This window comes from Hakea prostrata, chromosome 6 (assembly GCF_041222555.1).
Source record: "Hakea prostrata isolate BN-2017 chromosome 6, UWA_Hpros_2, whole genome shotgun sequence".
Lineage (NCBI taxonomy): Eukaryota > Viridiplantae > Streptophyta > Magnoliopsida > Proteales > Proteaceae > Hakea > Hakea prostrata.
In genome coordinates, this window is record NC_142605.1 from 39,490,819 (window position 1) to 39,517,017 (window position 26,199).

General features: G+C 37.4%; 2 protein-coding genes and 1 pseudogene across 4 annotated transcripts; all 3 read left to right on the forward strand.

Moving 5' to 3' along the window:
- Positions 1-108: 108 nt before the first annotated feature.
- LOC149014032 (zinc finger matrin-type protein) lies at positions 109-4,353 on the forward strand. Its single transcript, XM_089160099.1, has 6 exons — positions 109-392; positions 463-666; positions 778-857; positions 2,871-2,946; positions 3,268-3,396; positions 3,467-4,353. Exons 1-6 carry the CDS (start codon positions 264-266, stop codon positions 3,611-3,613), a joined length of 765 nt encoding a protein of 254 aa, XP_089016225.1. The 5' UTR covers positions 109-263; the 3' UTR covers positions 3,614-4,353.
- Positions 4,354-5,037: 684 nt separating this feature from the next.
- On the forward strand, positions 5,038-14,244 carry LOC149014033 (uncharacterized). Of its 2 annotated transcripts, XM_089158854.1 has the most exons (6): positions 5,038-5,487; positions 9,999-10,299; positions 11,253-11,411; positions 12,929-13,224; positions 13,654-13,773; positions 13,941-14,243. In XM_089158854.1, exons 1-6 carry the CDS (start codon positions 5,293-5,295, stop codon positions 13,947-13,949), a joined length of 1,080 nt encoding a protein of 359 aa, XP_089014980.1. In that variant the 5' UTR covers positions 5,038-5,292; the 3' UTR covers positions 13,950-14,243. The 2 variants fall into 2 exon arrangements, with proteins under 2 accessions (XP_089014980.1, XP_089014979.1); XM_089158853.1 differs by having other exon boundaries at positions 13,654-14,244.
- A 6,603-nt stretch (positions 14,245-20,847) lies between these two features.
- LOC149014034 (AAA-ATPase At2g46620 pseudogene) lies at positions 20,848-23,883 on the forward strand (annotated as a pseudogene). The gene is made up of 2 exons (XR_016173930.1): positions 20,848-22,785; positions 23,703-23,883. The product of XR_016173930.1 is annotated as an AAA-ATPase At2g46620 pseudogene (transcript).
- Positions 23,884-26,199: the final 2,316 nt, after the last annotated feature.

Genomic DNA, 26,199 nt, shown 5'->3' on the forward strand with positions numbered 1-26,199 from the left:
GCGTTGAACCCGACCCAACAAGTCTCGATTCTCGAAGAATCGGCTGCTTCATTTTTAGCCCTCCCATATCCGAATACGACAAAACCCGTGCGTTAACTTCCACCTGAAAAATACAAAGCATGCTAACGGCAAAAAGAATGGTCACGGCCTGGGCCTCCTTCCAACGCTTGTCGAGACTTTCCTCTTGTCTCTCAAGCTCGCTCTGCTCTACGGTGCCAGCGAAAGGGTCCAATATGTGAGAATCGCTTGAGTTTTAGTGAGTTATGATACTTCACAGCGTCGCCTCTCCTCCTGTGCAGCTGACAGTAAAGCCCTATCTCCTTCGAACTCCTTACTTCCTGCCTCCATTCTCCAATGTCAGAACGTTATATTTGAAGAAAACGAAGAACCTGGTAATTTCATCTGCTCTCTCTCAAGTTCTTTTCGGCTTATCAACGCTAAGAAGCCTTATCTGTTTCGCAGCGAAGGATCAGGGATTTGAAATGCAGATCAGAATTTTCTCAAGATGCCCCTTTTGCGGCTGCAATCGGAGCTTGTGTTCTTAATTCGCTGATTTTCCCAGTCTCTACCGTCCCGCAAGATGATGAGAGCTCTGTTGTTAATGCTACTGACGCGCGGTTCGCCGTGATGGGGATCATTAGCTTCATACCCTACTTTAATTGGCTGGTTAGATGCTAGTACTCCACTTTAACTCTTTCTCCGTGTGAAATTTGTCATTAATCTTTTACGTGATTGTTGACCACCACATTCTCAACCTAATTACGATATTCGCGACAGAGTTGGGTTTTCGCTTGGCTTGACACTGGTCGACGGCGTTATTTGGTTTACTCCATCGTATACTTGCTCCCTTATTTCAGGTTGAACTTTTACTTCTTGTATGTTTTTGGTGTTTGAAATCATTTCTGCTCCATTTTTTTTATCATCTATCTGCAAATACTATAAATCTGAAACTAAAGTATCCGTAAAAATATTATAGACAGTATCTTTAATAACAACAATTTGGATAGTGCAGTATCCATGAAACTTCCAACTGAACCCTGATTAAGCACTTCTAAACGTGTTAGAACCGTTGGGTTGCACAAACCAACACAAGAAAATGCTAGCTTGGTATGTCGTGATGCCATCAGTAAGAGGCCATTAGTGAGACGCAAGTCTGAGAGTGGGGTTTATCTTCAATTTCTTGTATTTATTTTGTAGTACTGAAATTTCCTGCAAATCTTAAAGCAGTTAAAACTATTTACTGTTGCTGACTTCCCGTTGGACTCCTTATCCTGTGATTGGTCTGCATTTAAGTGTCAAGTACAACTGTACTAGTATTACAAGTAGTCAAATACAAGATTATATTAAAGCACATCTACATCCAGCTCTATATCAATTCTATATGGAGTTTTTGGAAAGGTTCATACCTCTGGGGTGAAGAGTGTACCTTTAAGTTTGAATCTTGCTCAAATGCTACAATTGATCATTATAGATGCACTTCACTTTCTTCCCTATCACTTCGTTCCACCAAGAAAATGTTAGTGATTTGGCCCAAATTACCAGTTCTTGGATTTTTTGAAGTTTTCACCCTTCTTAGCCAGCTGAAACCACTGAAAAGTGACGAATGGGTTGAATCTAGACCCATTTCAACGCAAAAGACTGATTTTACACACGGTTTGTGCTAAAACCAACTTAAAACTAAAATTTCAGTCGAGACCCTACATTCCTACTGAATAGCACCCTCAAATACATTGCAAAATCTTGCTGGTTTCGACCAAGATGTCAAACTATGACTTTAAGTGGCAATCAATTAGACCATGTTCTAGTCCTGGTCCAATTGATTACCCTTGGTTTGCAAAGCTTCCTCTTTTGTACTTTTGAACTGCGTCAGCTTTCATGCTTTTGAGATGTTTCAAAATGTTGCTAACCAAAGATAGAAAGCTAGCTTTTGGCACTGCTGTATTCCCAGCCTAAGCCCTACTTATGCTTTTCAATGATAAAGGAGCTGTGCCTATTTCTCTAGACTACCATAGGACACAGCGGTTTGTTTGCCATCTGGCATGCTTCATCTTAAATAGAGGGAAACATCCCTCAGATTTTCTCAAACCAGATCCTGTTGAAGCATTGGCCCTGGTTTGTGACATATTTCACCTTCAAATAATGAGGTCAAAGCTACATTTAACTTTCCCCCTGGTTCAGAAATTTTCTCTGGTTCTATCTGGATGGACCAATCTACATCACCTTGCAAAAAGGTTTCTTTGAGTCTCTCAAATAAAACCTTCATATGATCTTGGGTGTAATTTAAGCACTATAGGTTGTAGTGTAACTGGTACTGAATTTGGAGAAAGGTGATTGACTTTCAAACCTTTGGAAGACCCAACTATAAATGCATAAAAACATGTAGATGTTAAATGGAAGAGACTAGCTGGTAGTAGCATGTCCTTCTATACCCTATGAAATTTTTTTAAGTCTTCTCTCTTCTTTTATGTCATTTTTAAAAAACTAAGTAGTGTCCATTTACATTGTACTTTTTTAAGTTTCTCCAAGATTTTATTGGATAGATGATATTTAATGGATTCTTTCATATAGAAACTGCCTCATCGTAACAAAAAGTTATGAAAGGTAAATCTCTTCCATGGTTTGAGAGAGGGGGGATGGGGGCTGAAATCATTTCACAGTATCGTGCTGGAAGTTTCATTTTTCTTTTCAAAATTCTGAAATTCCTAATTTTATGTTCTGTGCATCTGAGTCCTTGAATTTATAATACATCTGTAACTCATGAAACGTTATGTTTGCTGTTCCCTAGAGTTTTCCTGATTCATACCTTATAGCTAGTGTATTTTATTTGGGAAATTTATCTGGTTTCTGCTTACATTATTTTATCTCAATAGAACGAACTTGTCACTTTCCCCTGAAGAGAGCTGGCTGCCGGTTGCTAGCATCGTCTTCTGCATTATTCACATTCAGGTATTTGAGATATTCATTCCCCCCCACCCCCCAACCAAAAATAAATAAATAAATATTGATTTGAATGGGTCTACCATGCCTTGACCAAGAAGCTCTGTTACAAGTGCTGGTCTAGCTATGTTATCTTCCATAGAATGTTCTTTACATTCCCTCTTTGTGTACACAATAAACTGGTAATGATAACTACTTGTCAACCAGAAAAGTTCAGCATAAATTATGTTCCACTCTGTAAAGAGCCACTTTGACAATGGCCTCTGTAATATCTGATTGCTGATGACTTTGCAAACATTAGATTTACAACCCCTCTCCACCCGTTGACAGCTTGAGGCAAGCATCAGTAATGGAGACCTCCAGGGCTTTCAACAATTTGGTGCAGCTCTAATGTCTCTCTCATCAATGACCGGGAAAAAAGATGTTTTTCCGGAGGGTCATGGAGGATCTCCAGAAAAGGTATTGCACTGCCTTGAACCCTATTTTACCTTTTGTTGGGTGCGACTAATAAAAAAATTTGTTTATTCAGGAAGCGGAAAAAGGAAAAATCCATCTACCCTCTGCTGGAGAAGAATCAAGAGAAGAATATCGGGGACAGAGAGTTCACAGAAAGCCACCAGATGAACAAGACCAGAAAGAAAATGGTGACTCGAACGATAGAGATTCATGGTCCTAAGGGCTGGAATTTAACTTACAAATTTCCTTTTCTGACAGATGGCGTAGAGGTTTAAGTTTCTGTTATGGGAGTTTTGAGAATGATTATAATGGTTGAACTAGGTCGATGTGAAATTTATGGCATACTAAGGTTCCCAATAGCAGGATCATTAAGTGAGAGAGTTTAATCCCCTTTTCAACAAAGGGGAGCCAGAATTGATGATGTGGTGGAGAGGAGAAATTCTCTTATAAATGAAAGTTAGATTATCATTTCCTAGGGATGTTGTGGATGTTATAGACACCATAACTTTAACTTCTGATTTAGACAGTTGGCAGTCTCTGATCTCTCCTGATGAATCTTTTTCAACTAAACTAGCTCTTAAGGAAGGATAGGAAATAACTAAGAGTAGAATTAATTGTTTGCAACCTCAGTTCTCTGCTTGTGGATTTTCTTTTGGAAATTGAATGTTCATCTAAAATTTAAGATGTGTTTTTCTGGCGTGCAATTAATGCATGTATCTCAGTCGAGGGGACTCTCTCGAAGAACACCAGTTCAACCTAATTGTGCTCTTTGTGATAGATTGGCATTTTTTTTTGTTGATTACGAATTGACAAAATATGCATCTTGGACTGCTGGATATCCATTCATAGAACAAACAATGGGTTTAGAATGCATTCTGAAACTTGTGCTTATTTATTTGCATTATTTTTTAGGCCCAAAATTTTCATGGAAGTTTAACTACCTTTAAGACAACGGAAGATGCCTACCCAAATTTTAGAAGGCAAAAGAAATTTTAATGGCAAGTCTGTTGAGATGGCACCAGCCCAAGGCAGATCTTGTTAGGCTATTTTTTTTGGAAGCAGTGAGTTTTCTTGTCAGGCTGGTGCATTTGATAGCCACGTGAATTTCATTAAATATTAGAGGCCTGTGGTGCCTCAAAATCACTAGCCAGTATGTTTTTCTCCCAAGGTTTTCTTCATGGTTTGAATATTCTGGTGTCCTAGGCATTGAGGAATCACATCAATCCATCCTAAATTTGATGGTTAAACTCTACTATGAAAAAGAGTTTGCAACTTAAGAGAGTATGTATAGATTATATCAAGTTAAGTAATTTTTCTCGATTCAAATCTAACCTATTTGTTCAACCAAAAAACAATAGATTTGATGGAGTCTATGTGACGTAACAAGAATCCGGATCCTCACCCCGTCTGGTAGCATCCTTCTAACAACATCCTTCTAAGATTCCACTTCCTGAGATTTGGGTACTTTTGTCTTTACATGATAATATTAATAAATAATTATCTTTCTAAGAAAAAAATAAAAAATACAGAAAGAAAAAAAAAAACAAAATTGCCCTAGGGCTCCAGGAGTTAAAAGACGTGAGTGGGCCCAAGACTACAAATATACAGCAAAAGCAAAAGCAAAAGCAAGGGCAATTACCGAAACTTTCAAAACACGAGAGCAAAAAATATAACCCGCTTGCTTAATCGGGTAGGGAAGTGGAAGAGGAAGGAAAGAGAGGGGACGAGAGGAAAACAGAGAGATATCGTTTCTTCGTTGTCAGTTTAATCGTTATTATTCCTGTCATCTCCTGTGACTCAAATCTGGGTGGCTTATCTGAAGAGCACTATTCGGTGTGTTCAATTGTTAATTTTTTGCAAGAACTTGAAGAAGCTTAAAGCTGTAAAAGGGGCGGAGACATGAGACGGAAAGAGACGACTTTCTTACAAGAAATGGTCTTGTATGCTGCAAGCGCCGCTCTGAGCTGCTTGGTTTTATTCGTTGGACTTCGACAACTCGACCCAAATCGCGCCGCCACCAAAAAGGCTCTTGAACAGAAGAAAGAAATTGCCAAACGATTAGGTCGCCCTCTCGTTCAGACCAATCCTTACGAGGTAATGGTATCTCATGATTTTCGAATTTAAACTCGGTTACAATTACTTCTTATTAGCTGTAACAAATTTACGTCTTTTAGTACTGTCCTTCTTGGTACTTGTTTCCTCGTTTTGTTAACATTCTTCAGAATTGGGAATAAGTAACTTGCTACTTCTGTTTTAAAATTAGAAATGAAAGAGTAAAAGATTGTCGAAGAGAATTGTATGTGAGACAGCGTGTGTATTACATGAAATTATGAAAAATAATACTACAAAAAACACAACACAAAATTTACACCGTTTTGCTTTGCCTACATCCACATATGTAATGGAATTTCTTCACTACAAGAATGGAAATACACAACTTGTAAGGTGCTCGGGTTTAGAACCAATCCCAACTCTATATCCAAAACAGGATATCTGTGTACACCCTCTCTCAATTCATACTCTCAACCCATTACAATCTTAACCCACTACTCCAACTCTGAACAGTTCGCTCAACACTCAGAATACCCTCACTTCCTTAGATGATCTTACACCTCTTGTGTTGAGTTACAAGCACCCCCCCCCCCACACACCCTGTTTATAGATGGGGAAGGGATGGTGGTTGAGAGATAGAGAAACATCTCTCACGTTTTTTGTTCTTCCCATTTTCTTTTATTTTTTACACCTGATCGGCAACCCATGAATTACGTGTGAAAAATCACATGCAATTCAATTTGCATGGTTTGTCAAGGAAATGGGGTTGCTGATAACTCTCCCCTCTTTAATGACGAGAACCCACAATCTCTCCCTTTGACTCATAAGGAGGGACAGTCATGCCTACCATCATTTTGTAGTAGTCATGTTTGACCAGTTCCTCCTTATGAGTCGAAGGGGGAGTTTGTAGGGTTCTCTTCATTACAGAGAAGGGTTGTCGGCAACTTCATTTCTTTGATAGATCCATGCAACTTGAATTGTATTAGATTTTTCACATGCAATTCATGGGCTATTGACCAAGTGTAAGAAATAAAAAAAACATAAAAAAGGGTGGCAAGAAAAAAAGGTGAAAGAGATTTTTCTCAATCTCTCAAACAAGGAAGAAATTTCGACCTTGACCCAAAAGGCCGAAATTTCGATCGATCAAACTGGACACTTTTTCTGAAAATGAGAACTTCAATTTCGGGCCTCATATGGACTCAAAATGATTTGGATTCTTGTATACTACCTATTTCAAGCATAATAAACACAATGGAACTAGTATTTTGTAAAAAACAAAACTATTGAAAATTTATCATTCAAGTATACTAACAAATGACTGGTTCCGACAAGTGCAAACTGTATTGCATACATGCATAGAATCAACAACATACATGAATTGTTTGGTAGAATGGTTACATATACAACAAGTCAACAAAATAAAATGACCGACTAGATCAAGTGATGGTGTCTCAAATATATAAAGCTAAAGCCTATATATCATATATACATAAAATAAAAATACATAATTTTAGAAAATAATTATTAAAATGAAAAAATGGTAGCAAATAAAAAATAGATAAGTTTAACAAAACACAATTATAGATCATAGTCTTAGGCTAAACATATATTAATTTCAAGGCAATACAAGATCATTTAAGGCATGAACAAAACAAAAATAAAAAAAAGGGGAAGTTTGGAACTGTTGGGTGTGGCTCATGCTTCACATTCTATTGTTGCTGGAGTTTCCTTTGTAGCTATTGTGGCTTAGGAGGTGTTTGGAGGCAAAAAATGAGCTAAAGTGGTTTTTGAAGGCAAAGGAGTAGTGAAAATTAGGTGAAAATGGGATAGAAATCAACAAAAACTAAGGAAAAACAAGTTGGAATGCTGATATGTCGAAATTTTGGTCGAAATGGTCGAAATTTCGGTTGAAATGGTTGAAATTTGATACTTTTCCGAAATAATTGAAATTTCGTTTCGTTTTTTAAAAATGCAGACATTTCGACCGAAATTTCTTCTATGCTCTCAAATACCCCCTCCTCTATCTGTAAATAGGTTGGGAGGGGGGATGTTTGCTTCTAATAACACTAACATGTGAGAGAGAGAGAATACCTAGAGAGAGGTGATCTCACGAAGAAAAATGTATTGTGAATAGTGCCTATGTGAGACTCATCTATGTATTAAGGAAAATAATACCATAAAAGATATAGACACAAAATTTTCGTGATTCAACTTTGCCGACATCTACGAGGGTAATGAAACTTCTCACTATGAGAATGGAAATAAATAACTTGTATAGTGCTCGGATTTAGAACCAAGTACAACCTTGTATCCAAAACAGAATACCCATGTTCAACCTCTCTCAACCTGTGAAGAGATTACAATCTTAACCCACTACTCCAACTCTGAACAATTCATTCCGCATTTAGAATACCCTCACTTCTCTAGATGATCTTACACCTCTTGTGTTTTGTTTCAAGCAAACACCCCTCCAACCCTATTTATAGATGGGGATGGAGTGGTGGTTAAGAGATAGAGAAAAATCTCATTAAGCCTATGGATGTAGGCAACGCCGAACCACATAAATTGTTGTGTTTGTGTTCTTTGTTGTAATTACTTTTCCGTAATTTTGTATAATGCACACGTGGGTTCCACATAGACACTATTCACATACCACAACTCAGGAGTACATTCTTGTACTTTTCTTCATCGATCTTACGCAGGTGAGAAAGGTGAACCGGGTATTGGTATTTTTTTCTCAACAAAATAATGACTTAATCACTGGTTCCATGACTTTCTGTGCCTGCAAAATTTTCCCTTGTTTGATGATTTCATGTGTCTGACCCTCATCAATTGGTAGAATTTCATGTGAAATTACGTAACAGTTTGCTTTTGCAAATCTAGTTTAAGGCCTGGCTCAGTGCCTAGGCGTTTAGGCTTGGGTCAGGAGTTGCTGAATTTGCTTCTGTTTCAGTAACCTGGACGGGGCTTCTGTGTGAATAATGATTTTATGAATGTGGTTTTGCCTTGGCTGTGAGAGCCAATACGTAGACTTCCCATTTCCCTGGTTAATGTTTCCTTGAGGAAGTTGTTCACTTCTCTTTTGTTGCGCTGATTAAGAGGGTTGTGTACAATATTATAATTGTGGTTGGAAAACTTGTTTGGATATATGCTTTCATAATTTGCTATTCATGTTATTAACTATCCTTAGGTGATTGCTTGGTAAGAAAATAGAATAAAAAGTGGGGCCTATTTATGAACAACCACTAAAAATTGAGGCAACAATCTAGTATCACATTACTTTTGCAGATTCCTAGGCCAAAGGGGTGGTCTGTGTGAATATATTTGGTTGATGGGGACCCTATGCTGACCCAAATATAATAAACACAAAAGGTTGCATTCCATGTTTTAGCCCAAAATTATCAAAGCCCAATCTACCAGTGAAGAAATTGATGCAAAACAACTTAGTATGTGATCACAAGTTCATACAAAAGTCCTAAAAGTGTTTTCTAGGTAAGTTTTACTTATGTTAGGAAATTAAGAATTAGGAGGTCTTACTTACTGGATATTTTTGGTTCTTTGTATATTATAAGACCCCCTAATTGATAATTATTGGAGAAGTTTTTCGTAAGAACTGAGAGTTATGGATCTACCCTACTTTGTTCTTGGTTATGCATTGCTGCTTGGTCTGAAGACATTCCTTTATTACGAAGATAGTTCGGATGGGGATTATGGACCAACCAATCTGACATTTGATAGGAAATCTGGAATATTTGTTGGTTAGATGAATCACTCTATTCTCCTTTACAAATCAAAATTCTAAGTAGAAGACTGAAATTATCTGAAGATGGGGAACTTTATTGCACTTTGGATAGTTGGGTGTTGGGTGAATAGATTTGGGTTGGTCGCCTAGGTAGGCTATTTTAGTTAAGTCTGTCTGGGATATATATGCATTTTCTTTTTTAATTAATTAACCTTAAGGTATGGACTATCTGATGAACATAAAGTATGGATTCAAACTAGACTTCTTATGAGTGCTTGTTACCTGAAATGTAAACTTATTGTGCTTTGAGATGGTTTATGGATATCATATATGATCTTGATCATGTGATAGATTTGTGTCAAAGCTTACATGGGGAAATGCAAATTGTGAATATGTCATTGCTTAGCCAATATTGAGTTTAAATCCTAGTTGAGGCTTCTTAATTTGATTTGTGTAATATGAGGTGTGCTGTGTTACAGTGTTAGTGGATCAAGTAATTGTTTTCACTTGCAAATATGGCAAAATATCGCATTCCATATTATTTATAGAATGGATATTCCATTCCACATAAAGACCATGTTGAAACTTGTCCTTTCTGTTATATTTTTTAGTTGAAATATTTCAAGAATATACTTTATGATGGTCTGCAATAGTGAAGAAAGTTGTCTTGTTGAAGAAGAGTACTGAGTACCAATATTTTGAAAAAGAGAAAATACTCTTGCTTATTAAAATAAGTGAAAATATCATACTATGGATGGTTTCTCTGTGTTCTTTTTGACCCTGTCTTCTTTATATGTTGGTGATCTCACAGGATGTAATAGCCTGTGATGTTATAAACCCCGACCATATTGATGTGGAGTTTGATTCTATTGGAGGCTTGGAAAATGTCAAGCAAGCATTATTTGAATTGGTTATCCTTCCATTATTGAGACCTGAATTGTTCGCACATGGGAAGCTTCTCAGTCCACAGAAAGGTGTATTGCTCTATGGCCCTCCAGGAACTGGAAAGACAATGCTCGCCAAGGCCATTGCGAAGGAGTCGGGCGCTGTCTTTATTAATGTTAGGATAGCTAATTTAATGAGCAAATGGTTTGGTGATGCACAAAAACTTGGTTAGTTTCTGTTTTCTCACTGTTTATGGATATTGTTTCCATTTACTTTGTGTTATATCTGTAACTGGGCTATATATTATAAGGGATGCAATATCTATAACCTGATAGTGTATGAAAAGAGGGGTTACAGAATGTTATGTTACCACGCATTGTTAAATGGTCAGTTGCTAGATTATCTTTAACTTTAGATTTATTGTGGTAATGCCTTAACCAGTTGATCCTTAAAGCTCAGACGAACAATAACATGATATGTATTTGGTTAAGAAATTTTGGGTTATATTAATAAGCTCCTTAGCCAATGGAATCAATAATGGCTGGGTAAACAGGGGTGTTTTGTATGTTGATCTTTACCCTTTTAAGTAGTCCCTATTAGGTTTGTTTGCGTTTCATGCCTCCCTCCCCCAACCCCTCCTCATTCTATAAACAGCAATATTTTGCTTCAACTACCTTAAGCCATATCTTTTGAATTCTCTATCCTTTTGGCGCACACAATTTGCCCAATATCACTTCTTGTCACTGGTGCATCCATTGGTCTTCATTTACTTGGCCAAGCCATCTCAGTTGACTCTCCTGCATCTTGTTACCTATTCTCGTTTTATGCAATTGGCACTTACAATAAATATATACATATACATATATACATATACATATCCTTTCAATTGCATATATATAGATGTCTTTTTTTTTTTTTTTTTTTTTGGGGGGGGGGGGGGCGAGGATGAATGGAAATGGAAATAGAAGCCTAGTTAATGCTGTTCAACGATGAGAGGAGGAAGCATTCAACCAAATTTATATTCCAGCTATATCACTTTCTTAAAAGAACATCACTAGCTTTTCTACGTCTATAGTAATTTCATTTTAATTGATAGTGATGTTTAAAGGATCACTTTCATGCACAGCATATAGTTTAAGTGTGATTTTCTCCCAGCCGTAATTTTACTAAATTCTTGCAGTGGCGGCTGTGTTTAGCTTGGCATATAAGCTCCAGCCTGCTATCATATTCATCGATGAGGTTGACAGCTTTTTGGGGCAGCGGCGTAATTCAGATCATGAAGCATTGACAAACATGAAAACCGAGTTCATGGCATTATGGGATGGTTTTACCACCGACCGTGAGTAGGCTTGCTTTCAACTCAACAGTTACCGATTCTTTCTTTTCTTTTAGTACTACTACATTGATTGCTGCTGGAAATTGAACTGTTGCATTTCTTCATATATTTGTGTTACTCTGAGATGGTACTGTTTGGGAATCTGCAATACCTGAAGCTCCAAATTTGTTGAGACATTGTCAATGGTTTATTGTGTACGCTTGCTGCACTGTAATGGAACTTGTCCCAGGGTGAATCAGATGTGAATTCAAACTGTTTAAATGGATCTTAGAACATCTATATTTAATTGTAGTGCATTAAACTCTTTTCAAAGGTTCTTTTGTTCTTGGATTGAATTTGGATACCTTGATTGTTTACTATATTCATACTATCTCAATCAATTACCAGTATAAACAATTCCTTTACTGACCTTTGGGTCGATGAGCTAATACAAAATAGACCTAAATAAACAAGTCATTTTCATGTTGGACTGGCTGAAGCTGAGACTGAGTGGCCTAACTTTTTATTGTGCTTCTTTTTCTGTTTTATCATTCTTGTGTCTTGCCTTGATATGAAACCTGATCACAAATACACAATTTTATTTATTTATTTATTTATTATTATTTTTTGGTGTGTGTGTGTGTGTGTTTGTGTTTTTTTTTTTTTTTTTTTTTTTTTTTTGTGTGTGGGGGGGGGGGGGGGGGGGGGGTTGGCAGAGTTCGTTATATATGTCTTGCCTGGTTGGTATTTAGGATTTCTTTAAAGCTTTAGCGTTAGATTCAGACATCTGTCATACTTTTGTACAAGTGAAACATGACATTTTACCACCAAGGGTGTGTATGAAATTTAAAGACCTTCTAATCTTCTATGTGGCAAAAAATATGGACACTTAGTGTCACTCACAAGATGGAGCTAAGGAAATTGAGATTGGGTTGCAGAGGAACCAATGTGTATGAAATTTAAAGACCTTCTAATCTTCTATGTGGCAAAAAATATGGACACTTGAGTCACTCACAAGATGGAGCTAAGGAAATAGAGATTGGGTTGCAGAGGAACCAACCTTGTGCTTGTCAAATTAAATGTAGCATCTTTCTGTAGGACCTATAAGCGCCTCTGCTAGCTCTGCCCACTGTTTGTTGGAAGTGGTGCATGTTTAAACATTGGACATTTAAATTCTTAAAAATAGACAATATCAAAATTAACAGCTTTGGTTTCCTTTTCCTATGGGGAAACTGAACTCTGAAGGGCCTGCAGCTGTGCTTACAATTACTGTTAAGCTTCTTGTGTAATTCCTTTATTTCTGCTGGAGCCATTTTTTCATCCAAAGTCATCATTATTATTTTTTGTGTTTTGACCAAGTAATTTGGATAAATTTATAGAGTTGATCACAATTAACTCTAATAAATCTCTAGCTTCACTCAAAATCTATTCATTTTCCTGCCTTTAAAAAAAGAAAAGAAAAGAACAGTAACCTGTGTTTTTATGGCTGAGATAGTTAATTTGAGAATTTTGGCAATTTATTTATTCTGCTATTGAAACAGAGAATGCTCAGGTGATGGTTCTGGCTGCAACCAATCGCCCTTCAGAACTTGACGAGGCAATACTCCGTCGCTTTCCTCAATCCTTTGAGATAGGGCTACCTGATTGCTGTGAGCGAGCAAAGATAATGAAGGTGATTTTGAAGGGAGAAAATGTGGAAGATGGCATTGATTTTGACCGGATAGCCAGCCTGTGTGATGGATACACTGGCTCTGATCTTCTTGAACTTTGCAAGCAAGCAGCTTACTTCCCTGTTAGGGATCTATTACATGATGAGAAGGAAGGCAAACCCTCTCATGTAAGTAACTCTCTCATGGTTTTTCCTATTTATTTTTGGGTACGTATATTTTTCAACCATACCTAGACAAAGGATGCTCCTTTTCCAATTTATTTCTTTAATGGGTAGAAAGTCTTGGGACGAAGTCTCATAGAGACCATGGTGGTTTTTGTGTGTGTGTGTGTGTGTGTGTGTGTCTCTCTCTCTCTCTCTCTCTATATATATATATATATATATAGAGAGAGATATATAGAGCAAGAGAGAGAGAGAGATGCTTTCAGGTATACCTGGATTACTAATTTGTGTTTTTGCAAGCTGAGGTTCTGTGGAATGCAAAGTATCTAGATTCAGAAGGGAAGAATTTTTGTAGACATCTAAAGGTCGAGGGAGTGTTCTCTTTACTGAAACAATTATTTTGACCAAGAGTTCTGTTTTTGCTGCTTGCTCCAGACGCCGAGGCCATTGTCGCAATCCGACCTGTTACAAGTTCTGGCTACGACAAGAAAGGCAGGGGTTGCTGCAAGCGAATACAATGGTTTAAGATCAACGCGAGAGCAGGATGATTTCCAGGTCCAGATTGCAATCAGCGAGCTTTCTAAGCTTGTGGCATCACAATTTACCAATTTTCAGACAGATGCAAGAGATCCTTAATATATATTCATCTGCAATCTGAAGATGGGACATTGTGACGGCCAAGTATTTTTCAAGAAATTGACGTTTTGATATTTTATTCTCAGGAAACTTGAAGTAGCCTGCTTGCACCATCAACCCTTGCAGGCACTCAACATCCTTGTTTGATGTGGACTAATTTCTCTTGGTGAGGCTGTGCTGGTTTTGAAGCATTGCCTCTTTGTTGGATTTGGTGCTCTACAAATTTCTTTCTTCTTTTGAGATTGTCCGAGCTCTAAGAAAATTGATAGATGTTGCTTCATAATTTTTGAGTTCCTGTGTATCATACTGTTCTAAGAAAAGTCCAGCAATGATTATGGCATGCTTGCTTCTTGTTCCTTTCCTATCACGCCCATGACCATAAAAAACATATCACTTTAGATTTGTCATATAACATTCTTACCCTAAAAAAAAAAAAAAAAAAACCTCACATGAATCTAGTAGTGTCAGGAAGGTCTAGAATATTGTTGAAATGTATATAAAAAAAATGTATTCAGTAGAAAACATTGAAAACTTAAAATCAGTAGCTTACCCACGACAGGTTATATGATGGAGTGGAACATTTAAATAATGCAATTGTCTTAATAAGATGACATAGCAAATCGCCTATTAGAAATTGATGGGCATGATGAAAGGAGATATTACAATACTGTCTGTGGTCAAGTATTCTTCGATAACAATGATGGCATCTTTTTAAAATTCTAATAATAAGGTAATCCAAATGTGTTCTCATCTAACCCTTCTACATCATTGTCGACATAAACTATCAACCCTCAAAATCAAGTTAAAATTCTCAGAAGCTTCCAATCAGTTAATGGTCGGAAGTTTTCCCTCAATATGGCCATGTGATTGAACCATTGGGTGGAAGAATGGGCCCAGTGAGGTAGGGGGGCCTTCCATTCTTCGAGTTCAGGATTCCATTAATAGAATCCAGAATCCCAGCTCTTTTGGCTTCCAGATGTTAACCTTTTTGATTAATTGAAGCTTTAGGGACATCATTGTTAGTATCAATGAAGAGTTAAGAGCAGCTGAACCACTACATTTCCATTTGATGTTACTAGAAACTCGGTGCTTTCACCAATGGTTATAATGAACTCGGTTTAGTAGCAGAACGTATGTCTCTCGATCACCTCCCTCAATGAAATGACATATTTACCTTTTCAATTTGTTGCACACTCACACCCTTTACTGGAAAGGGAGTGGAGCATCCTATATTGGTTATAATTGATAAGTTGTTACAGAGCAATGAAGGCTGTGGCATGGCATGTCTGTCTGGTCATACCCATACGCATGCATTGCGAGACAACAGGGCAAGGAAGGGAAAAGGAAAGAAAAAAAGCAGATCAGCAATGGTCCCTCCCGGCCAAGACCTGAACTCAACTTTGAATTTCTGAAAAATGATGAACCAACTGTCCACAGCATATAAATTAGAATAATGGAGTTCATCCGCTTCATAAAGAAAGTTAGAAAGCTGCTGTGCCCTGCTGTGCCCATTATTGCCTCTTGTATATTTGACTAAAAGCATGGGCGCCGCTGCAGTTCTCTTCCCCAGCCTCCAGCCATGGCAAGTCTAATCCTATAATTAATATCTCTGCAAGCATTCAAAACAGTGTCAGCTGATTGTGCTCTGGGTTAGAATAAGAATATTTTGTTTTCCAGGTTCCTTTCACAAATCACAACTCCCTTATTAAACAAAAAGATCAAATCCGGATTCCATGTTAAAATGATCACCCAACAGCTCTCTGTTTTTGTTAGACAACTCTCTGTGTCTCGAGTCCTTTTTATGAATGGAGTTTTTCAGTTTGGCAAGAAAAAAAAATCACCATACGATCGCATCTATTTTCAAATAACCCATGTGATATTATATGATATTATCTGAGGCATTTTTGTGTGATGATTATTATCAATATAATTCATAAATCATGAATCAAACTGAAGACCATGGATACTTTTTTGTGGTGGACTAGTCACTAGCATATTCAAAAGGGAATAAGTTGAATTGATCCTCTGGATCTTTAGAGCCTTTTGTTCTGAAATTAATCTGAATCAGAAGAAGAGCAGCATGACGCAGACACATAATTATTACTTTGTCTTGTTTCATCCATTTATGTCAAACTGCAAATTGATCAAGACCATGTATTTAGTTATATCTTTTGAACTTTGACATTTCATTTACAATTGTATGGTGATGATGCATGTGTCAGTCAATGCTTTTAAGTTTCTGTATTATACTGGTCAGTACCTACGAATGTCACCATTGATTTATTTTAGCATCAATAAATGGACTTTGAATCTATGTTTTTATATATAATGACTTCTAGAATGATATTCTTTGGAGACCAAGTTCCAGTTTGAAACAAAACTTTTTTTGAATGAAAATTAAATAGAAAGTTGATAAGGGTTGAATGGAAGCCAAATTAAAGTTCAAGAAGTATAGCCTTGATCCTTTGACTCTGTAATAATACCTAATGCTAGAATGGAAGAAGTGGAGAAATATATGTTTCATATATAGAAGGAAGGTATGTTGTATGCATACATGGCTCATGCTTTTTTTCTTTTTTGGGTGAATTTTTTTTTGAGCTGTCTAGTGAGGGAGTGGTGGGGGACGGTGGGACTGAGATAGTGAGATGAAATTAGGACAGAAAGAGGATAAAAATACCACAGAATCAGAATATTATAGACCTTCTCTTATGCTGACCACATCAAAAAAAGAAAATGGAAAACCAGACGACAAAGTCAAAATTATGAATAGATAGATTGACAAGACAGGCAATAACCCTCACAAGCATTTTTCTCCATAGCTGGTTAGCTATGTGTTCGAAGTGTTCTAGCACAGTACCTTGTTTCTGTCCTGCGCATTAAACCATCGTGCAAGACAAGTCAAATCATCGTATCGAAATCTTGATCGAGATCAAAACTTTGATCAAAATTTTAGATATAACGATCCAAATCTACTTGATGATCAAATACGCATGAGTGAAGTAATTTTCTTCTCCCACAAGCCACACAATCAAAAACTATTGTAAACTCCCTTTGATGGGTTATAAAGGGACTCATTCCCAGTCATATCACTTTAGATTTTAAATTAGTACAGTGGTTCCCACTACCATAGAACACACGGGTTCTACACGGTTCATCAAAAGTTTATCCTAAAGGCTATTCAACGAAAAGATTACTTTCCATTAAATCCTAAGTAGCTTACTGGTAAGATTTTCTCATAAAAAGGTAATTATAATAAATGATAGCAATAGCTTATCTTCTTCTCTCTCAAAAATGGAAGGAAATTTTGAAAAGGTTGGCAAAGGTTGGGTCAATGTCACCCACTAATATGACTTATCTTTGAAGTTTGATGAGAATTCAAATTGAAGCTGGAACAATTAGGTGGCCAGTTGTCACCACCTTGCTTATATTCCAATCAAACAATCAAACCTTGCTGCTTGATTGGTCAATCAGAAACTAACCTCTTTTCACATAAATACCTCTCTCTCTCTTTCATATGCTTCAGAGGATAATTGGGTTTATGGGGGTTTCTGAATTGCTTGTGTAGTTGCACATCTTTGTCATTTGGGGAGTGAAATCAAAAGGTTAATTTAGTTTTTTTAAGCATTCAAAGTCTTTCCATCCTAAAGGTGATATGTTAAAGCGGTTAAAGGCCCAACTTTCCTAGGAGAGATCTTGGATTCGCACCCACTCGGTAGCATTAATATACTAAATCGTGGTGCGTGCAAGCTGGCCCAGATGAACCTCAGTTCCAAAAAAAAAAAAGTCTTTCCATCCCTCTCTTTTCTCTTTCTATATTAAGAATAAATGTTGACATAGAAAAGTGGGAGGGAAAAACAAATACTGCAGTCTTCGTACTCGAAAGAATGCATTATTAATGTATTAAGTACAATTTCCCCACCAACCATGATAGTTAGCATTAATTAAAAAAAAAAAGCTTTTGCTTTTTCTAAATGCATATAAAAAAATAGTTGCAGAGTTTAGCTACTTCTTTTTGTAATGGTGCTCATTTTGTTTAGTCTTTAAACACAGATCACAACAATCTCTTAATAATACATGTGGATGATTAATAAATGGGACAAATCTTCGGAAATATTATCAAAAGTATATGTTAAACAATGCAGTTACATACCATATCCTTCAACTTGTTGTCAGGAAATACCATTTAGCCTCTCAGCCTTCCCCATCTGCTTCAGCCCGTCATCAGGCAGGCATTATATTCTAATTCTCCAGGGATTGACACCATTTCTCATGCTAACTACCAGTTGGCAAAGAGGAAATCTCTCCTTTCTCTCTCTCTCTCTCTAAGATTTATACATGCTGGAGGAGCTTTTTCACTTTCAGAACTGCTTTGTGGCTTCAGCTTCCAAAGAACTCAAACTTATGCATCATTCCACCTTATAAAATGCAAAAGGAGAAGAAAAATCATTTTGTTTTATCAAAAGAGTTCTGCTGGCATCATAACATTCTTAATGGAGGACCATTATGCTCTAATGCCAACACATTTTGGGTGTTTAATTGCAATTATTATATAAAGAAAAGTTTGAAAACTATATATTTTTAGACAGTTGATTAGGTGTCATAATTCTAATAATACTAGAAAAACTATGAAAAAGAGCTTTGTAGTTGAAAAAATATATAATCATCATATGACTTTGTTGTGTTTTTGGAAGATTTTTTTTTTAACCCTATGACTTTTTCATTAAAAAAAAAAATTTGTGACAACTCAAGAAGTTGAATTTTTTAACCATTAAAATGTGCTCTCCTCACGTTTTTTTATTATATAATAATTCACCTTTGAATATTGATAAAATGAATTAGAGGTAAGATCTTAAAGAGTCACCCATGGCTCTACTATTATTATATAATAAAAAAAGCGTGAAGAAAACACATACCTCCGAAAAAGCTTTAATCATGCATAATAATTGTCAAGCCAAATTTTGGATCGTTCGATTTGAAATTTCTGTCGAGATTTTGATCTATTGGTCAGAAATATGTCGGTTGACGATCATGCACACTTACTGAACCCCAAGGGTCCCACGTACCTCTCCCTATGAAAAGGATCATGAGTTAAATTATTAAAACATAATGATAAAATGTAAACAATTTTATCACATTTTTTAAGCAGAAAATTAAGGTAGTTATGTATGATCATCATCGCAAAAAGTTTATTGCATATATTTAATTTCCTTGTGTTTTTATCTAATTTAATTTAGGGTAATTTTCATCCGGACCCCTTGAGGTTTGGTCCAGGTCACTTTTAGTCCAATTTAAGTTTCATTTTGCATATGGCTCCCCTGTGGTTTCAAGAAATGATTAAATAAGGACAAACTTAACAGAACCGTTAGTTTAGTAATTTTTGTGACGAAAATACCCTTTTTTTTCTTTTCGATTTATTTGTTTTAATTTTTTTTTTCTTTTAAAGAGTTTTCTTTCTTTTATTCAATCTACAAAAACAAGAACAATTAAAAAAAAAACTTTGTCAAATAACTCCCTCCCAAAAACGAAACTTCTCAACGAAAGTGAATATGCAGGTTGAAGCTTCTAAGCCTCATTGTTAGAAGTTAGAACATCTCAAAATGAAGGTGAAACGCCAACAATCTACTTCATTTAGCTTTTAATTTTTGGGAGGCTTCCTGTAAATGGAAAGCTGGAATGTGAAAGAAGAGAGACTAGGTTACTGCCCAGGACATTATAGGTACCAGTAAAGCTTTTCATTTAGCTAAAGTCAGTTTCAGTTTTAAACGAAAAACAGAGAAGCAGAGTATAAGAAAGAACTCAAAGAAGAGAGACTCGGTTACTATCAAAAACCCAGAAAGAAACAAAGAGTACGGAAGATGGAAATTGATGGATTGATACACCAACCCATTACCCATCTACATTGCACGAAAAAAATCTCTTTAAAACTGCAAATTCATCTCCATTAAGCTTCCAGTGAAGTAATCTTTGTCTTCCAGTTGAATCCCGCAAAACTAGGTTTTCGCCCATACCCACCACCTCCTTCAACGCTTCTTGAGGAGGAGTTAGCTTCCGGGACGAATGTGAAATCTACGATAACGCTCCTCCTCCTCTTCCTCCTTCGAGGAAGAATCATTTCAATCCTTGACATTAATATAAAAAAGAAAATAAAAAGAGAAGGTCCGAGCCTGAAAACGCCCATTCAGAAAACGAGCCAAGCATATAGATTTTCACACTGTTTAGCTTGATTATAAAAACAAGAAATTCCCATATGGATTCAACTCCTGACCCATCAACCTCACCAACCACAAACTTATAGTCGCCTGCGTTGGCTTACTACTGGGACCAGTGCCTGCTTGATTTCCAACATTGTTTACCAACTTTTGGATGGTTTTTACAATCCTTGACTGAATGATCCAGAAGAAAACCCCCTAAAACCCCATCCACCCTGGGTAATTGTTTCCGTTAGAGATCTAATACTCCTTGATTCGTTAAACCCTTCCTGATTCGCTTGATAAGAGATTCTCGGCGAGGAGGACGAAGGTGGAGATATTCTTCTAAATAATATGTGATTTTGAAATTGTTCCTTTCTATTAGACTGCTCTTCTCTTCGTTCATGCTCCTCTCTTATCCAGCTCGTCTTTGTTCCTCTCTCGTAGGTCTAGCGCGACTCTCGGCATCTCATGAGTGGATTTGCCTAGACCTTGTATTCGTTAGACGAAGATAGGGTTTTAAGTTCAACCAAATCTACTTCCAAAGTTTTTTTTTAATTGTTTTTATTTTTGTAGATTGAATAAAAGAAATAAATTTCTTTAAAATAAAAAAATTAAACAAATAAAAAAAATTATTCCACAAAATTACTAAACAATGTAAGTTTGTCCTTATTTAGTCATTTTTGAAACCAAAGGAGCATATGCAAAAGAAAACTAAACTGACATGACCAAACTTGAGGGGGTCCAGATGAAAATTACCCTTTAATTTACTTTCCTTTGATGTTTCCTTCGTCCATTTTACCTGGTCTGGTCAGCTTACGCTGGTCCTGACTCCTGAGTCTCCTGACCCAATAGAATACAATTCTGGCGCTCCATGGTTTTCTTCGTAGTCCTTTTACCTTTTATCTCTGAGTTCTCCGCCATTGACCAATTAAACTCGCCTCCAAGCTAGAGTTGTCTCCCGAACGAAGTACGAACGCCATTAAAATGGATTCGAGCGTTCCTTCGTGGAGGTTTATTCTTACTTTTTCGTCGAATTGACCAATTTCGTAGAGTTTTTGTTAGTTAACAAGAATTCTGAATTCTGGGGCTCCTCGCATCGAGTTTATGTGTTGTCTCACTATGCAATAAAGCTTCTCCTTCTCCTTCTCCGACGACGATTCTGATTTCTGAAGACAGCAATTCAGAATCTGTTATTGGAATGATGCTGCTTACCAATCCAATTTCCCTTCTTTTCTTGGCAACTGGTTTGTTTGTGGTCCTTCGAGTATTCTTAAGGGGCACGACTCTCTTGTTTCTACTGAAGAAATGGTGGAGATCGATTGACGATCAGTTTCATGTGTATCAGTTTTACAAAGTTCCAGAATACAACCAGAGTTTTCAAGAGAACCAGCTGTACAGAAAAGTTTCAACCTACCTCAGCTCTCTGGCTTCGATTGAAGACTCAGATTTCGCAAACCTCTTCGCCGGCAAGAAATCCAACGACATCGTCTTACACATCTCGATCCTAACCAGACAGTCCATGACACATTCCTTGGTGCGAGAGTGTCTTGGAAAAATGAAACGAGAGATTATGGAACAGACATTTATAGGACGTTCGTCTTGAAGATCAAGAAGAGAGACAAGCGTCGAATCCTCCGTCCTTACCTTCAACACATCCATTCCGTCACCGACGAGATCGAATTGAGGAAGAAAGATGTCAAGCTCTATACCAACGCCGAAACAGAGTATCGGTATGCCGGCGGCCGCTGGAAATCCGTCCCGTTCACGCATCCAGCCACGCTTGACACCGTCGCCATGGATTCCGACCTCAAGAACAAGGCAAAGTCTGATCTTGAGTCGTTTCTCAAATCTAAGCAATACTACCATCGACTGGGTCGGGTTTGGAAGAGGAGCTACCTGCTGTATGGTCCGTCAGGCACCGGGAAATCAACCTTCGTAGCTGCCATGGCCAAGTTCCTCTGTTATGATGTGTACGACGTTGATCTTTCCAAAGTCTCAGACGATTCGGATCTGAAAATGCTCTTATTACAAACTACAAGCAGATCGGTTATCGTCATCGAGGATCTCGATCGTTTCCTCGACGATAAATCAACGAATGTTAGCTTGTCTGGGGTTCTCAACTTCATGGATGGGATATTCTCCTGTTGTGGAGAAGAGAGAGTAATGGTGTTCACAATGACCAGTAAAGAGCACATCGATCCCACTATATTGAGACCTGGAAGAATCGATGTCCACTTACACTTCCCTCTCTGCGATTTCTCTGCTTTCAAAACTCTGGCCAACAGTTACTTGGGGCTTAAAGATCACAAGCTCTTCCCTCAAGTGGAGGAGATTTTCCAGGGTGGAGCGACTCTGAGTCAGGCGGAGATCGGAGAGATAATGATCGTCAACAGGAGTTCGCCCAGTCGAGCACTGAAGTCTGTGATCAACGCGCTCCAAACGACCGGTGATGGAAGGAGAGGTCCGGGGAAGCACGGGCGGCGATTGAGCGAGAGTATCTCAGGAAGCGGGCGATTGGGTGACGAGTCAAGAGATTCAGTTTCCGGTAGCGGCGGCGGTGATGTTATTTGCAGAGAGAGCGTTCACACTGTGAGAGAGTTCAGAAAACTCTACGGTCTATTTAGGATGAGAAGCAGCAAAAGATCGATGCCCTTCGACCTGACTTCGGTGGACAAGGACAAGAAGAATGAAGGGTTAACCACTTGACGGCATCGCCTGCTTGGACATCTCCGATGAGCCGGTACGGGCACGAACTCCTTAGAAGATATTGCTTGAAAACTGGGGGAATCCCTTTTTCCCCTCTCAATGGAGAATTTACAGTATTTTTTTAATGCGTTTAACTCTTTAATTTTGCTTTAAGATGATGATGATAAAATAGTTTAATACCGGCCTTTGTCATTTTGTAAATAGCCATTCTTATTTGGAGAAAAATTTAGCATTATATGATACGAAGTTTCAACAAAGACAAATTACCATTGTTGATTGTAGAGGGAAGCAGTGAGAGAGAGTTGGTGGAGCATTGCTCAAAATTGACGCAAATGTTTAAGATTTTCAATGGATATTCTTTTCCAAATTGGAGTGAAGGAGCTCTTGGGATCCCTTCTCCGGGATCTCCTTACAATTTGTAGGGGAACAGGTTGTTCGTCCACTGTGATTCTGGGTAGTGGGATGCTGTCATCCAACTCATATATTCTTTCTAAATGATTCCAGAGAAGAAAAAAAAATGAAGTATTGGTATTGGTTTCTTTCTTTCAGTCTGTTGATTGAATAAGTGCACATGATAGTTGTTGAACCCGATGATTCTGATCATCTCTGAATCATTAAATGGTTAGAACGTTTTTCATGGTCTGCCAGTGATTTTCACGAACAGCTAAGGGCTTCTCTGTGTTTGTTTGTCCACCAGCCTGTGCTGGAATAGTGTTGATCATGGAATATGCCAACCCCAAATCGTCAAACCGCCTCTCAAGAAGTAAGGCTGGACATTTTCAGCTGCATCGTCTACTGTGTATATTGTTTTTCAAGGGCCTACCAGTGTGTATTGTTAATTAATTAGTGTGTTGAGCAGAAACTGTTACATCTACTCCTTCAGAAAGAAAATGATTTTGCTGCTCTCAAGGAAACTTCGAGTATTCTCAGGGCTTGTGTTTTTCTCCACAGGCATCCCTGTCAGTACTGCTCTCAAGAGAGTTTGAATTCCCAATTGGTAAAATCAAGTTCAAATAAACTCTTGGCTGCTTCATGATCCATCATCAGTAAGTTCTCCATGAAGTAGTTCGAAATCGAGATTCTCAGGTGTAATTCCACACTCTTTTATTACCCTATAGTTTAGCATGTCACATGTCTTGGATTGTTGGATGAACTAAATTACTGCTTTATGCGTAGGATCCAGTTGCAATCCACCTGGACCATTCTGAACATCATCAGAAGAGTTTTGATGAAGTTTTGGGAGAAGGCTTTGCTATCAAGCTCAGTATTGCACAAAGATTTGGGCAAGTAAGCCATCCCAACCCTAGTCATATTGGGTAAAATTTTAAAAAACTTACTTTTTGTTCCTGTTGTGTTTCTGTTTTACTTGATTGCTGGAAGTGCATAATCCAAAACCAACCCAATCTAACTGAGTATTCAATGCAATAACTTTCATTAGATACGTTGGTGTTGGGCTCTCCAGTTCAATTAATCATCGAAAACCCAATTCTAATTGTGCTTTAATTTTGATATCAAGGTGCCTATATTCATTTTATATGGGTAGAACTTCTAAGTCACCAGGTAAGTATAACGGCTAGTAGTGCAGTGAGTATAATGCATCTAGCCGTGAGATGATTGAATCACAATCTTTAAAAAGCTCTTTAGATATGGAAGTAAAACAAAGTGCACTTTGCAGATCTGCTATTCCACTGGAAACAGAAATTGTCTCGTAAATTAGTATCTGAAAATTCTTTGGGGATACTATATAAGTACATATTAGTTATCTAAAATACTACAGTATTTGATGAATAACCATCCCAGAAATAGGTTTGTGTGAAAATCAAACATAAAAGTCAAAATGAGAGGATGTAAATCATCTTGACTGTTGGCCTCAAATAAGATTTTGGGATGGACTGTTTCCCCTGATAAGTTTGGAACTGTAAGTTTGGAGTTCTAATCTAATGACTCACACCGTATTGAGCGGCTGGGTTTCAGGAACTGGCCCCAAAAGACATATGTTCTCCCCCCCCCCCAAAATAAAATGAAAATAAAATAAAAATAATAATATATTATTATTATTATCATCAATACTGCTTACAGAAGCAGCTTCAGCAATTTCTGGATATGGAAAATAAAAAAGTTCTTGAGTGTACCTGCTTTGCTTTCAGGACTATGATTAACTTTAGGTTTCCATTATTAGGATACCGTGTTGTCTTCATTTCTAAACACCCAAAACTCTTCCATCCTGTCCACCGAAGGCTAACTGTACTTTTGGCCATACAGTAAGAGACTTCCATTGTGGTTTCATTCCTCTGGAAATCATAATATTCAGATAAATGCCCAAAAATACTTAGACTGAGAAGAATATATTTCTACTAACTTCCTTTATGGTTATTTTCTAAATAATTATGTTCTACACAACAGTGAGGAGACAATTCCTGTTGCTAGCTCAAACTAGGACTATACACGCACACCAGTTCCAACAAACATTCACAAAGATGGAAAAGAACCTGTAACCAAAAAACTTGTTTGATGATGAATGGTTGATCATAAACAAGAAAGGGAATTCTTGAGAAAAAAAAAATCTGTATGCATATACCAGATGTGGATTCCTAAGAGTAAAACTAGTATAGAAATAACGTATCTGCAGCTTACTTTCTATAAACTAATGGTGTTCTTCTGTACTAGCAAAGATGCCAGAAAGGCAAATGCAGCATGCCTAGCAATATCCCAGGCTGGGCAATCCTTTATGAGTCTGGTCTGCACATTGATGGCTCTAGGTGGATGAACTGAACTACATGTTAAGAGGAATCATTGGTCAATAGGTAATTCAACGTAGAAGAAGAAAAGCTTAATATCCTTAACTGTTTATTGAAATATCAATTGGTAGTGACATTAGAAAAAGCATTCTGTAAGATGTATCATTTTTCTGTAACCTGATCAAAAGTCTCTCAAACACATAACCTATAATGTTGACTGCATGGATTTTCCAAAGATCTATGAGAAGTCAAGTATTAGGTCTAATTTGACTGTAGCACGGAGGACTGGAGTTACCTTTAAATTCATCCTCAGGTTGTCAAGGATAACAAAAAAAATGTTGTTACCATTCTGAAGGTGCAAGGCTTCTATGACATCCATGCAGCACATCTGTGGCTGTGTAGCTTATCAATATGAATTATGAAGCGTAACATGTCCTGTAAATACCAACAATTATCCTACTTAGAGAAGAGTAATATTTATTACTTCTCACTGGTTTGTCTCTGGAGAAATTTCTGAGGAATTAAGAAGATGGTGTCTGTTATAGAAGTGATACTGGAACGAGCCGCCCAGATTTTTCTCATGCACTTGATGGAATTTTGTTGATGAATTACAGTACTTCAACTAAAAGATATGAAACATTGGTTCTGACTATAGCAACGTGAGAGTATTAATTTTGGAGCTTTGAGATCATCTAGAGTTGGGGATGGCA

Coding starts and splice junctions, on each gene's coding strand:
- LOC149014032 (XM_089160099.1), top strand. CDS start 264: ATGATACTTCACAGCGTCGCCTCTCCTCCTGTGCAGCTGACAGTAAAG. Junction 667..777: donor TACCCTACTTTAATTGGCTG/GTTAGATGCTAG, acceptor TATTCGCGACAG/AGTTGGGTTTTCGCTTGGCT. Junction 2,947..3,267: donor TCTGCATTATTCACATTCAG/GTATTTGAGATA, acceptor ACCCGTTGACAG/CTTGAGGCAAGCATCAGTAA.
- LOC149014033 (XM_089158853.1), top strand. CDS start 5,293: ATGAGACGGAAAGAGACGACTTTCTTACAAGAAATGGTCTTGTATGCT. Junction 5,488..9,998: donor TTCAGACCAATCCTTACGAG/GTAATGGTATCT, acceptor GTGATCTCACAG/GATGTAATAGCCTGTGATGT. Junction 10,300..11,252: donor TGGTGATGCACAAAAACTTG/GTTAGTTTCTGT, acceptor AAATTCTTGCAG/TGGCGGCTGTGTTTAGCTTG.